This window comes from Stenella coeruleoalba (genome assembly GCF_951394435.1).
Source record: "Stenella coeruleoalba genome assembly, chromosome: 5".
In the NCBI taxonomy this organism is placed as follows: Eukaryota; Metazoa; Chordata; class Mammalia; order Artiodactyla; family Delphinidae; genus Stenella; species Stenella coeruleoalba.
Genome location: NC_137150.1, coordinates 98,504,585 through 98,519,744, shown reverse-complemented (window position 1 = coordinate 98,519,744; position 15,160 = coordinate 98,504,585). Strand labels below are relative to the sequence as shown.

General features: G+C 44.3%; 1 protein-coding gene across 8 annotated transcripts in view; it reads left to right on the top strand.

The window, feature by feature from the left end:
- Positions 1–15,160, top strand: part of ST3GAL6 (ST3 beta-galactoside alpha-2,3-sialyltransferase 6) — a 77,311-nt gene that overhangs the window by 48,837 nt on the left and 13,314 nt on the right. For all 8 annotated transcript variants that reach the window (XM_079922734.1, XM_079922730.1, XM_079922736.1 and 5 more), the window contains 2 exons: positions 3,458–3,561; positions 4,719–4,782. In XM_079922734.1, coding sequence (XP_079778860.1) covers positions 3,458–3,561; positions 4,719–4,782 — 168 coding nt within the window. The remainder of the gene's footprint in view (positions 1–3,457; positions 3,562–4,718; positions 4,783–15,160) is intronic.

Below are 15,160 nucleotides of genomic sequence, written 5' to 3'. Positions count from 1 at the left end.
TCACAAAAAAGCAGACATCTCAAGTTAATGATTTTAGTGCTTCTCTATGAATAGGAAGATGCAGGAGTCTGGGCTTATTGAAATTATTCCTTTTGTTATGCACCTTAACTATCTAGGGGCAGCATCCTGTTTTTCTCCACCGTGTATCCCCCTCGGGGTGTACCATCTGGGGTGGCTGCAGTGGGCTGAAGGCTTGCTGGCCTCAACATCCTTTGTTTACTGGAATGGCAGGCCACATTTTTTTTTTCCACAGTCTAAATTGGTTAGTAGAATTTACCTTCCTTTCCAGGCTTTTGTAGGAGTAACAACAGCAAAGATGATCATTATAATGTAATATAACATACTGTAACATAATACGATGTAATATATAATTATTACAGATAAGGCAGATACTTATTGAGCCCCTACTCTGTGTGAGACATGGAGTTATTGACTAAAAAAAAAAACACAACCTAAAAGTTGAGAATTATGTTTTATTTGGGATGTTACTGAGGACTTAAGCCTGGGATACAGCCTCTCAGATAGCTCTGAGGGACTGTTCCAAAGAGGGAGGAGCCAGGATTTGTAGGAGTTTTGGGGAACAAAAAAACAGGGAGTCGAACATCAAAAGATTACTGCTGGACTTCCCTGGTGGCGCAGTGGTTAAGAATCTGCCTGCCAATGCAGGGGACACGGGTTCAAGCCCTGGTCCAGGAAGATCCCACATGCCATGGAGCAACTAAGCCCGTGCACCACAACTACTGAGCCTGTGCGCCAGCGCCACAACCACTGAGCCTGCGCTCTAGAGCCCATGAGCCACAACTACTGAGCCTGTGCTCTAGAGCCCATGCTCTGCAACAAGAGAAGCCACTGCAATGAGAAGCCTGCAATGAAGAGTAGCCCCTGCTCACTGCAACTAGAGAAAGCCCATGTGCAGCAACGAAGACCCAACGCAGCCAAAAATAAATAAAATAAATAAATTTTAAAAATAAGGATTACTGCTAATTAAAGAAAAAACAGACATCTCAAGATAATGAATTTACCCCTTTTCTATGTGTGGGAAGATGCAAGAAACTGTATTATTGGAATTATTCCTTTGATACGCACCTCAGCGATCTGGGGCCAGTATCCTGTTTTCCTTCCTCCTGAATTCCCCTCAGGGTGCACAGTTGGGGGGCGGCTGCAGTAGCCTAAGGCTTGATGGGCTTCAACATCCTTTGTTTACTGAAATGGCAGACCACTGTTCTTTGCCACAGTGCTTAACAGTTATTTCATTTAGAAATAAAATGTAAGTCACTTAGTACAAGATCTGACTGGCAGTAGATGTTAATCATCAGTTACCATCATTATCACTCCCACCAACTCTGAAGAATAGCATCCTTTATTGCTTTCACCTCAAGGTGCAAAGTCATCTGCGGTTTACTTTCCCAAGGAAGCCTGGGAAGATCTTGAATCTCCTCTCAATCTTAAGTCAGGTGACCTGACACTTCCTCTTCCCAGAGCAGATCCTAAGCTTGGGGATCAACCCTGATACAGATAATGACCTTTGAAGTTGGCTGGACCCCTGAGGCTGCTAACACTTGTCACAACTGAATCTAGCACGCACACCCCTCTTGAGTAGGAAGGGCTAGTTTCTCACCTCTTTGCTTAGTCTGAATATGGTATAAGTTCTTAGCTCAGCTCTAAAGATCTTGAGCTCCTGTGACTTGCCAAGGTTAGTGGTTCCTGGGTAGCAAAGCCAGGATCAAGCTGAAGCTAATTTGTCCCTACTCTACTGCTGTTTATTTTCATTTTGTCATGCAGCCTCTGAAACCGCAGGGGCGCTCTGATCTCCACCTGCAATTTTTATACTAAGGAAGAACAAAACTGATAAGGCCGGAGAGAAGGGGCCATGTGTTGGGGATGGGATAAGGGTTAGCTTGACTTGCTCTGCAGTACCTAGTCCTGGTAGGTGGAAATGGCATTTTAATATGTGCTTTACCTCTTCCTTATCTCTCTCTCTCTCTTTTTTTTTTTAAACCCCACATTTATTTATTTATTTATTTGGCTGTGTTGGGTCTTCGTTTCTGTGTGAGGGCTTTCTCTAGTTGTGGCAAGCGGGGGCCACTCTTCATCGCGGTGCACGGACCTCTCACTATCGCGGCCTCTGTTGTTGCGGAGCACAGGCTCCAGACGCGCAGGCTGAGTAGTTGTGGCTCACGGGCCTAGTTGCTCCGCGGCATGTGGGATCTTCCCAGACCAGGGCTCAAACCCGTGTCGCCCGCATTAGCAGGAAGATTCTCAACCTCTGCGCCACCAGGGAAGCCCCCCCCTTTTTTTTTTTGATGTGGACGTTTTCAAAGACTTTATTGAATTTGTTACAACACTGCTTTTGTTTTATGTTTTGGGGTTTTGGCCCAGAGGCATGTGGGATCTTAGCTCCCTGACCAGGGATTGAACCCGCACCCCCTGCATTGGAAGGTGAAGTCTTAACCACTGGACCACAAGGGAAGTCCCTGTTCCTTCTCTTTAATTAAAAAAACTTCTTTCTTTCTAATTCATAATGGTCCCATAAAGAATTAGTTTGGAGTTGAAATTCATTCAGTCATTTCTTTCTTTCTTTCTTTTTTTTTTTTTTTTGCGGTATGCGGGCCTCTCACTGTTGTGGCCTCTCCCATTGCGGAGCACAGGCTCCGGACGCGCAGGCTCAGCGGCCATGGCTCACGGGCCCAGCCGCTCCATGGCATGTGGGATCTTCCCGGACCGGGGCACAAACCCGTGTCCCCTGCATCGGCAGGCGGACTCTCAACCACTGCGCCACCAGGGAAGCCCATTCAGTCATTTCTTAAATGTATGTTATCTGCCTGCTCTGTGCCAGGAGCTAAAAGTGAGGGAAAAAACAGAAAAAGCAGGCGCCTCATCAAACATTGTTGTCTGAGAGAGTACCCAAGTGGAGCAGTGGGGCAGGACAGGCAACAAGAAGACAAGTATCCGTAGTTCTTGTTCTTGAGTAAATTTTAATTTAATGACCTCAGGAAAGAGTTCAGTTCTAGCTACATCTAACTTTCAGTGTGTTTTTATTTTCACAGCTGACAACAGCTTTATGGTACCTTTTCTTTTGGGAGTGAATCAGCATCTGTACTTTTACTTTCCCTTATTTCTTCCTTTGTCTCTTCCTGTAGATGGCTGTCACTGGTGTTTGCTGGTTTTTAAATTTTGTGCCCCCCCCCCACTCCCCACCCAAAGCTGTTACGTAATTTTGGTTTTACTACTTGGAAGGCGTTTCCCTTCCGGGTGTGTAGTTCCAGTGCACATCCCATTCTAGGTAATATTTAAATAGTGTTTAAGATGATTTTTAAAGAATCTTAAAAATAATTATACATTCATGTATAGTTAATACAATAGGAATGACATACTACAGTTATTTACAGTTGTGATTTTAAAAACATGCAAATATTATACACATTTGGGAAAATCATTCTTTATCCTTTTCTTCCAGGTTTCATCAGTTTCACCCTTTTCTGTGTGCAGCTGATTTTAAAAATACTGCTTCCTTCTATGGTAGCGATAAGTTTGATTTGCCCTATGGGATAAGAACATCAGGTCAGTAATATTATTCTTACCCTGCTCTATTAATATGAGTGGTGTGTGATGTGAATCACATGTTTATATAATTTTAAGGCCTTTTAATCTTTCTGTTTCATAATGATTCCTAAGGATATGATCTGGGAATTGGGTGAAAGGAATTAAATTTTAATACATAAATCTCCATTCATTTTGAGTCAGTGTGGAATAAAAGAATGAAAAAAGGTAGACTTTTTTGTTTTTGAGAAACTGCTTTTCACTTTTGTTTTGCCACCATATTACTCATGAGTTCCAATGCCTTACTTTATTCCAATTCAGAATTAGCAAGACAACCCTATGGGTTAACTTCCTCCCTATTTCCCATTTCACCTCTTTACCTATGAGTTTTATTTTATGTCATCACATTCTAGGTCCTTGGTCAATCTTTTAATTTAATCAGAGGATATTTTATTTTTGCTAAATTTAGAGAGAATTACTCCATTTACCAATGATGAAACGATTTTCCCTCTGCTTGTTGACAACCGCTTTGCCTTGCACGATTGTATATTCTAGGTTTTGAGAGACCCTGAAAGCCTAGGAGGTGACAAGCCTATAGTTTCCTGAGTTAGACTTTTCTTATTCAGCTGATCCTGTGTGTGTGTGTGTGTCTGTGTGTCTGTGTGTTTAAAATACATTGCAGAGAGTTTGATAATCTAATAGGTTTAAAGTTGCAGAATATTGATTTCTATACTTATTTCTATATTTATTAATTTTATTATTAATAAAATTAACAATTATTAAATTTTATTTTTATTATTAATAATATTATTAATTATTAATAATTATAGTTTAATTATTATTAATAAAATTATTAATTTTGACTATTAATATTATTATTAATTAATATGATTAATTAACCTGATATGATTAATTTTTGCTTATGATTGTTTTTAGATTAAGCATCTTATTTTTCTGGGGTTTTTGGAGAATGTCCTTAGAGCATTCACCATTTTGAGTGCGCCTGTTAAGCAGTGCTGGCTAATTGCAGTTGTAACATGAATTTTCACCACAGAATAAATCACAGGTGGCCATGCCAGTTTGAAGTGGGTTTTGGGGAGGGCAGTGGATAAGGTGGTTTACTGTGTACCTAAGAAGTCATGATTGCTGTTATTCCTAATACTCCATTTGTTTTCTAGCCGAATACTTTCGACTTGCTCTTTCAAAACTGCAGAGTTGTGATCTCTTTGATGAGTTTGACAAGTGAGTTAAAAGTTTTCTTGCTTCTGTTTTACTTTTAGTTTTAGCTAAGTTGATTCAAAACATGTACCCCAGTGTAAAATATATTCACTCAGGAAGATTCCATATCTTTGTGCATAAATAAAATGCCTAGGAGTTATTTCTGTGACACTTGAAGTAAACAGACTACAAATATAGTTTAGAAGTTGCATAATTGGTTGGCTCAAAAGATTGCAGACAGTCTTGATGGTGTGCCATGCTAGTCCCAAGTCAGGACATTTTTAACCCACGTTCATCTTTTCTAAGTTGTTGTTACTGAAGAATTAATTCACACTCCCTGTTAATCAGCTCACAGCCTCCTTCCATGGCATGGTTCCCATACCTTCCCATACATCTTCTAAACCGCTCCCTCATGAGGATCTTTTCTGTTTCACTTGAATATTGGATTTCAGAAGCAGCTCTCTTCCTTTTATTCAGAATTACATTTGAGGGAAGTGAACAGTTTGTTTAGATACACATTTTCTGACTACAAAAGGCAGTTTAGTTTTTAGAAAAATTTGGTGTCCATTTAACCCCTTAGGAATTGAGTTGCCAAAGACTTCTTAGCAAGCCAACTTATTTTACAGAGGTGGACTTATTTCACAAAGTTTTAAGCTGTACTTTAGAATTTGGCCAGTTGTCCAGTGGGATGAGAAGGGTGATCTGCAGCTGTGAGGCCTCCATTAAAAAGGAAAATGGCAGAATTCCCCCTCTTATCCAAGAGAATAGAGGTGCTTTTTGGTGGGTGCAGAAATGGGGGCAGTAGACGGAGGTGTGAAAATGGAGATAGTTGACAGAACAGAGCTGGAGGAGCAGTGCTAGATTTTGTCTGAATTTACCTAAGTTTTCTCTGTCAGGGGCCCAGATTATTGAGGTGTCGATTATGTAATAATGTTGGTTCATTTCAGTTTGTACTTTTTATAATTTAAAACTATGCCATCAACCTAATCGATTTCAATTTTTGATTGCATATCCACAGCAACCATATATATTCTTTTCTAACCAAAATTTATACAGCTCTTATCTGTAGGATATTGCTTTATGCAGACCTTTGGCATGTGTGCTTTTTATCAATTCTAACTTTTTTTTTTTTTTTTTTGCGGTACGCGGGCCTCTCACTGTTGTGGCCTCTCCCGTTGCGGAGCACAGGCTCCGGACGTGCAGGCTCAGCGGCCATGGCTCACGGGCCTAGCCGTTCCACAGCATGTGGGATCTTCCCGGACCGGGGCATGAACCTGCGTCCCCTGCATCGGCAGGTGGACTCTCAACCACTGCACCACCAGGGAAGCCCTCTCTCTAACTTTTTACTACCACCCTGCAAAGTATGGTCCATGATCTCCATTTTTTAAATTGAGAAACTGAGGCCAGGCAAACATATATAGTTTGTTAGAACTGGTAAACGTCAGAGCCAGGATGTGAACCTGGGTGGGTCCATCCAGGGCTGGATGTTTGACTTCTCAGTGATAATGGTTATACCTTAAATAATTGTAGCAGGTATCTGCAAAGCTTTGAAAAAAATCCTTGGCCCTGTAAACGTGAGATACTGTCAGGATTCTTGATGGGACGTGACTGGAACTTTTGTTTTGCCTGTTTTGTTTTTTTTAAAATTTTTATTTATTTATTTATGGCTGCGTTGTGTCTTCATTGCTGCGCGTGGGCTTTCTCTAGTTGCAGCGAGCGGGGGCTACTCTTCGTTGTGGCGTGCAGGCTTCTCATCGCGGTGGCTTCTCTTGTTGCGGAGCACGGGCTCTAGGCGCGCGGGCTTCCGTCATTGCCCGCTTTTTATCTTAGAATTAGCCGTGCTTTATTTAGTTGCTTTCAGAGCCTCTTCCTGCACAGGTATTCATCATCTGTATGTGCCTCAGCCAGGCTACCTCCTCTCTTCTTGCTGACTTGGTCTGGCTGCTCCCCACCCTTTCCTCCTGCCCCCCGCTCCCACCATCAACCCACGTCGGGTTCTCAGCATCACTAGCATTGGGAGGGAGGTGGGTGTGGGTGGTGAGGAAGCACTGAACATCATGCTGATTGCACAAAGTTTCCTGAGTCTGAAGTTGTTAAGAGATGGAAGTACCATCAATGTACAAGCAGAAACTGTGCAGGTATACAGTGAATGGAGACTGTCCCTGTAGGATCCTCCCAGAGTGAGTACAGTGATGCCCTAGACACTCAGCATTGCTGAATCGCTTGTGTGATGCGTGCAAACTTGCTCCCTAGAGACTTCAGAAAGAGTGTTTTGAAAGTGGATAAGAATATACTTGTGACAATATTATCTTCGTTTAGATATTAACTTTTAGGAGGAGTTCACGTGTAATAATAAATTTTACCTACATTTTAAGTAAGTCATTCTACATTTGTCTGAAACCCACGGTACAATCCAAAGATCATCATAACAGGCCAGCCCATGCCTGAGCAATAAATATATTTTAAGTAAACCCCAGAAAGGCAGAATACACTAACCTGCCTATCGCTGCCTCGGAGTCAACTCAGTCTACCCCCCAAATAACCTTATACATTTCCCATTTCTCCTCTCTGCCTGGGGAAATGCCGTAGAAGGAAGAGGTGTGAGAACAGTCGGTCCTTCTCTGGCAGAGGACCTGGACTGCCCTTAGTCGGGGAGTCCTCCCTGAGCCCTCACTGTGGATCCGAGAGCTGTGGCCTTCGCGTACCGGGAGGAAGCCTTTCTGGCCGAGGCTTGCTCACTCTCTGTAGGGGTCTGTAGGTCAGAGAGGAGGGGCTCAGGTGGAGAGAGGTGAGAACCTCCTTTTCAAGTCCCTTCCCCCTTTGGCTGTTCTCTTTGTCCCTCCCACAAAGGTTCAGACATTCTTTTGTTGTTTCAAATCTGAATCCTTTACTTATCTCATTTAGTATGCATGATGCCCTTGGTTGGGATAGATTTTACTGTGAATGGGAAAACTCCAAATATCGGTTGCATTTGCAAGATACAACTTTTCCTCTTTCTTACAATTGTCATGTAAATGAAGCCTGCGGTTAAGCAATCTCAGGCCAGCTTAGCAGCTGTTAATCATCAGAGACCAAGGCTTCTCTATTGTGAGTGTTATTATTCCTTATGGTCCAATCTGATGGCTGGACTTCACCAGGCATATGTACATCCTGGCCAGCAGGGAGGATGAAGGGGGAAGGGCATGCCCCCAGCCATTAAGACTTGCCTCCTTCTTTAAGGATATTTCCCAGAAATTACATATAACACTTTATTACAGCCAGTGATGTGCTGGAGCCTGTTGGTACCAAATTGTGAGAGCTGCCGCTCTTCCCAAGTCCGTGTTCAGTGCCATCCAGGTAGAAGCTTGAAATTAGCCGTGGTGGGAATATATTTATACCATGGAAATTGGCAAACACTGCAAACTAGGGCTTCCCCATCACTCCCCTCTCTCCCAAAGAGGACTGATTGTTAAAAATTTTCTAGCAACCACCAATTATATCCCATTGGCTAGGGGTATAATCACAAGGCCTTTCTGGAAGGTGGACTGGAAAATGTAGCCTCTATTCCATGTGGCTGTGCACCCACCTTAGAGAGAGAGAGAGAGAGAGAGAGAGAGAGAGAGAGAGGGAGAGAGAGAGTCCTATTTTAAGAGACAAATGAAACATAGCTATTGAGGGGCAAGTAGCAGTCTTTGCCAGTGTTGTCCACCATTTCCTGTTTCTGTGCCTGGAAATATTCAAGATTCTAAAGTCAGTTACGTAACACTATACCAACCTAGCTTGGTGCTAGAAGCAGCCAACTGTGGTTTCTCTCTTGAAGATGAAAGCTGTGGAAACGTATTGGGGTTGCAGATCGTTTTGAAGCGGGGTTTCTTAGGAGGTCTTCTTTATGCCACCTTTGTAGGTAATGTGAGTAAAGTAACTCAGTGAGGCAGGGAGAGCCTTTTTCTACAGTCACTACCATGAAGAACTTGGGCCAGAGATAAAGAGGGAAGGGAACAGGAGTGTGCGTGTCTGGCCGTAACTCTGTGTGGCAGAGCCCAGGAATTTTAAGAATTCCATGCTGCTGCTTTGCTCTACCTCCCCTCTTCCCTCTATCCTGCCCCCCCCCCCAAATCTGTTCTTTTTCAAAGTTTTTGGTCACTTAGTAATAATCGTAATAATTTGCCTCCCTTCTTGTAATCACATCTGTTAGAAAAAGTTTTTTCATTATAGAAAGTTGCCTTTCGCCCTAATTTTGTGATAGGAGTTCTCAATTTTCCCTGTGAAAAGATGAGAACACATGATAGGCCATTTACGTACTCCATTGTATTTTATTATGTTATTTATCATTTTGGTATGTAGTTTTAATAGAGGGTTAATCTTGGGCTTTTTCTTTTATATTCTTTCTGAGTTTCTCTCCTGACCAATGGTACAGCAGGTTGGGATGGGGTGAATATTGAGGCTGCTACACTGTTCCCTAAAGAATCCCAGTTACCTCACCTCACCTGTTCCTGCTCAGTTGTGTGGACTGAGGGCCAGACCCAAAAGCACAGTAAAGTCACAGAGAGCGTCAGAGGCAGGAAGGATGGAGATTGTTAGTCCAATCCCCTCATTTTAAAGATGAGAGGACTGAGGTCCATAGAGGTTAAGAGGTCTCCAGACTTCCACTCTTCTCCAGTTACTCCCTTTGCATTTAACCAGCAGCGCAAAGACAGAAGACTCCACAATTAAATGTCTTAGACTGAGTGTCATCTGAAGAGGTAAGGGGAAGAGAATTCCGGAACTGTGAATTCTTTTGGGTATATTCTTTAGGATTTCCAGGGCTATAAATCGCCCACCCACCTCCATTAGGTAATGTGGCTTCTGCCTTTATCCTTAACCTCAAACCATTTTTAATACTTTTACAGGGCTAAACTAAAACATCTCCAGGGTACATGTGTAAATTCACCAAAACAGATGTACATTAAATAGGGTTTTTCGTCTGTTTTTTGTGGGGGTTTTTTTTGCCTCTTAAAGATAAATGATCTGGATAGAATCTTCTCTGAATAGATACTGGCAAATTACAGAGAAGGCCAACTGGCATATTTACTGTGTATGATCATCAGGATGAGAGTTGAGAAAAGGAAATTTCTTCAGTACTAAGCCAGAGGATCCTAAGTATGGGAAAAAGAAAAAGTCTCAAAGAAATGTTGACAAATCATTTTTTTTCTTGTTAGGGTGAAATTCACACAACATAAAATGAACCGTTTGAAAGAGAACAATTCAGTGGCACTTAGTACATTCACAGTATTGTGCAACCACCACCTCTAGCTAGTTCCAAAAAGACAAACCATTTAAAAACAATGATTAATCTTTTCGTGTTTTCTTTTCCATGTTCCTCCGTTTATGGGAACGCTCAAACTAGCCGTCTGACCAGAACTTCGGCAGCAGGGGAGCGATGCTAAGGGTAGAAAAGGATAGCTTAGAAAAGTTTGTTTTTATTCTTTTGTCGGGGAGAGGGGAGGGCAGGTGGTGGGCATGGGCCATCTGAAATAGAGGGGCGGTACTGGTGAAAAGTTGCTAGAGTCAGCAGGTCAGGCGTAACTGCTCTGGGACCTTGGGCAAGTTTCGGAGTTTCTGAACCTTGGTTTTGCAAAAGAGGAGGTGGATCTGGATATGCACATTATACCAATGTCAGCTTTACTAGTTAATAAAGTTAAGTTAATAAATTAAGTCAGTGTAATCACTGGAAGAAACTGGGTGAAGGTTACACAGGACTTCTCAGTACTATTTTTGCAACTTCCCATGAATCTAGAATTATTTCAAAATAGAAAGCTTAAATTGAAAACATGGGCTTCCCTGGTGGCGCAGTGGTTGAGAGTCCGCCTGCCAATGCAGGGGACACGGGTTTGTGCCCCAGTCCGGGAAGATCCCACATGCCGCGGAGCGGCTGGGCCCGTGAGCCATGCCCGCTGAGCCTGCGCGTCTGGAGCCTGTGCTCTGCAACGGGAGAGGCCACAACAGTAAGAGGCCCGTGTACCGCAAAAAAAAAACGAAAACATATGACCACGTGAAACTTGTGCACGGATGTTCATAGCAGCATCATTCATAATAGCCCCAGAGTGGAAACAACCAAATGTCCAGCAACTGCTCAATGTATAAATTAAATGCATACCCGTACAATGGAATGTAATTCAGCCATACAAAGCAACGCAGTACTGATTCCTGCTGGGGCATGAGTGAATCTTGAAAACATTTTTTTTTTTTTTTTTTGCGGTATGTGGGCCTCTCACTGTGGTGGCCTCTCCCATTGCGGAGCACAGGGTCCGGACGCGCAGGCTCAGCGGCCATGGCTCACGGGCCCAGCCGCTCTGCGGCATGTGGGATCTTCCCGGACCGGGGCACGAACCCGTATCCCCTGCATCGGCAGGCGGACTCTCAACCACCGCGCCACCAGGGAAGCCCTTGAAAACATTTTGCTCAGTGAAAGCAGTCAGTCACAGATTACATATTGTATGACTCCGTTTATATGAAATGGCCAGGATAGATAAATCTATAGAGATAGAAAGTGGATTAGTTGTGCCACAGACAGGGGTTGGGATGGGGGTGGAAATGGAGAGTGACTGCCCCTGGCTGTGGGGTGTCGTCGTCGGGTGATGAAAACGTTCTGGATTGGATAATGGTGGTTGTGGCGCAGCTTTGCGAATATGCTAAAACCTGCTGAATTTTATTATTTAAATGGATGAATTTTAGGGTGAGTGAATTATATTTCAATTTCAAAAAACGCTTTCATAAAGGAGGGGGGATGGTTGAGGTACCCTCTAGATTCCTTTCTAGCCACTTTGTTCAGAGGGCACCATGATGCCACACCTAGAACAAACGGTTTGGAGTGACACACCTCTAGTTCTCTTGCCATCGTTTCCCTACGCTGTCGCTCTTGATTTCTCAGGACTCGGTTCCTTGTTAATCTCCAAAGCACAGCTCACACAACTGTGGCCATGCTTTTTTATAAACTTCACTAGTGATCGAGGATATTTTAAGGGAATTGCATCACAAAGAATACCTACACTGTGCCCATGTTGTGAGAGCCTGACCCTTCCTGGCTGTGTGTGGAGCTCTGTAGCACCAGCTTGCACCCTGGTCCTGGAGACTGCTGCTTTCTCCTCAGTGGGAGCACATCCTCCCACAGCCGGAGCAGCGAAATCCTGGGTCACAAAATCTCTGCTCTCGCTTAAAATACAGGAACCAGCTCTCCTCCCGCAGCCATCGCCATCGCGTTCCGCAAGCACACCAGATTCTGTGAAGAGTGCTTGAGTCCTGCAGAGGTGGTTATAGAGTAACTAAGCATAAATATCTTCCTTAACGGAAGCACCTGTGTTAAGTCAGTTGCTTGCTAAGTGGATGGGGATTTGCGAAGGCTGCCTCGTTGCTCACCCAGGCAGAATCCATTATGTCAGCAGTGGCAGAGACAGGTTACATCGGCAGCCAGCCAGGGTGGGAGCATGGTCTTTGACAACTTAAGACGTCAGCAGTGTATTTATTAAAAAGAGCCCAAGCTCTATAAGGGATATCAGTGTCTGCATCACTGCTCTGGCCATCCTCCTGCTTTGCAGTTTCTTTACATGGCAGCATTTTCAGCCAGAAGGAGGACTTGAGGGTGAGGGGAGGTTGTGATTCTGCATCAACAAAGTAGTCATTTGTGGCAGAGAGGAACACATACGTGTTCTGTAGCAACTGCTGTGGTCAGACGTTGGATGGAGAGAGATACAGAAACCATGGTACACATGCCGGAGGAACCGACAGATGGCTCTGTGCGACATAGGTTAACAACATTTGAGACCTCAGTGATTCCCTTACTTCGTAAAAGGGCATGCTGAGATCCAAGAGGTTAGGTCACGAGGCCAGGCTCCCAGAGGTGCTGAGTAGGGGAGCCACAGCTAGCAGTGAGATCTCCACCCCACTCCAATGCACAGGGTTTTAGGATCTCTGGGCTGCAAGGAGCACTATTGCTAACTAAGCGCGATTTGAACTAAGTGGCAGTTATTATCTCCCATATCACATAGATGTGTGGATTCAGATGTATAGAATCGGGTTTGTGGATCTAGCTCACAGGGCAGGCCACGTATGGCTGCACAGACTGGATTGCACAAACCGCGGGAGTGCCGACGTACTGGGTACCACCTGCACATCTGTATGGATTGGCTCCAGTTATGGGATTGAATTAGTGGCTCAGGAATGTCAGGGCAGCTTCCTCGCGGCTCTCTCTCTGGCTTTCCCTCTTAGGTGCAAGATGACTACAGCCGCCCTAACCTTGTTATCGCATGTCAGTATCCAAGCAGAAAGGATGGGTAGATAAAATCAGTGTTCTGCTCAAGCCATTCTCTTCCTGGGGGTAAAATCTTTTCCAGGGCATTTAACAGACTTCCCTAATATCTTACTGCCCAGGGATGGTTCACGTGACCACATCTAAACCAACCATTGGCACAGGAATATACTCACCACTGTTAGGCTTGTGAAAGCAGGGCTCTGCCAGCAAAGGTACAAGGGGTAATGGGTGTTGGGAATATGACCAGTGGGATCTGCCAGAGATTGCTACATTGAAGATGGAGTGGTACGTTTTAATGTATACGCTATGCTGCTGAAAGGAGTCATACAGTATTTAGAAAAGAAGACAGATCACAGATCACTGGAAGTGGGCAGTTCACGTTTACTTTCTCTGTATTGATGGTGTTGATGTTTCACTCTGCACAGGCTAGTAACTCTTCTGGATCTGCCTGACTTGACGAGAAACATGGCTTTCACCTAGGGGAAGTGTAACCTCTTGCCATCACTATTTCAGCAGCTTTCCAGATTTTCCATTAACAGGTTCAGGCACTCTGGAATGATCTTGTTTTCTGGGTGAGCAATTTGAGGCACATGGATTTCCCTACCTGTTTCCAGAGTGGAGGAAGGAAGAACGGCTACCTGTTTCTCCAGCTACAAAGTTACACTTAAGGTGACAACCAAATCAGTTTCTAAAATGCACAACCTGTGAATCAGGAAGTTTTAGATTGGAGGATGCAGAAATGTAATATTCTTGCCCATTAGGGATTCACAATTCACTGCAGCTGATTGTGAATGAAAGTTGTGTTCATTAAATATCTTGAAGTTACACAGTCACCCAAAGGACACTGGAAGTTATTGATTCACACTAAGGAAACGGGAAGCCAGGAGCCCAGGCCAGGTGGATGAAGCCAAGGAGAGGATGAATCGCTCCTTTGGTAATATGGGGGTACCTGCTGTGGAGGGAGGGAAGCAGTGAACTACAAGGTATGTGGTTCAGACCGTGGATCTGTTCCATTTCACATTTTCCAGCATCACGGGGGCACTGTGAATACCAGCTGCAGAGAAGATGTGATTGCCTAAGAGTAGTCTTAGGCACACCCCTTGAGGAGTTTCTGGTGTCATGTATGATATTCAGAAAAATGTGTGGATCTTTGCAATATCCTTGCCAAGAGGAAAAGTAAAATTTCATTGACGAGATTTCCTTTTAAAGACATCGGCACACTTTTTCTGTGGTGAAGGGCCCTCCCCTTTCCACCTGCCCGCTACAAAGCTGACAGAGAAAAAAACAGAAAGGGAAATTTTAAAAATGCGGTGACCGTGGAACTGTAAAGCGTCTTTGGAACTGGAGTTCTCTTGGGTGAGGCAGTGTCCACGTGATTTCTTTTCATTTCTCCCAAGTGGGCGGAGGCTGAGTAGAAGGAATGACCCTCTCTCTGTAACCAATCCTTGGGGCTCCTGTGAAACAGATCTGCTTGCACCCTTAACTCCCCCTTTTCTTTTGGCTGGAAGGCTTGTTAGGGTTTGTGAGAGGAGGTTCAGGACCTTGAGTCTGAGAGGGGACCAAGGATGTGACCTGAGTATGACAGACGGTACCTTCTTTCTTGTATTGCGATGACCTTTCGGCCACATGTGATCTGGGGCTTGATTATCAACTGTAATCCCGCCCGATACAGATAACACTGAGGGAAACTTCTGGCTGAGTGTTTATGCCACTGGCTGTGTCTGGGACTGAGCTGAGTTCCCTCTTTCTGGGGTCAACTGCAGAGATTAGGCCTGTGGGGCAGGAGTCCTTTGTTGAGGTTCCAAGATAAGAACTCTGGGGACACACAGTGGTGGCCTGTGCTCCTGGCCCCGCCCCGGCATGTTCGGTGGTATTGGAGTCAGGCAAGCCTGGTTCAGGCTGGGGACCCCAGTCCAGGATGGTTGCTGGGAGGGGAGTGGCCTCCAGCCTTCTTTGAAGGGAGAGGGTTAGTCTACATGCCATAAATTATAGATATTCCTCCTTCACCTCCACACAGGGGACCTCCCAGGAACAGAGCTGTTATTTCCATCCTGTCCATTCCTAGCCACTCCCTCCCTGGTGCCCAGCCTCACTTAGCGTCCTAGCAGGGAGACGGGGCAGCATCTGGAGGTTCAG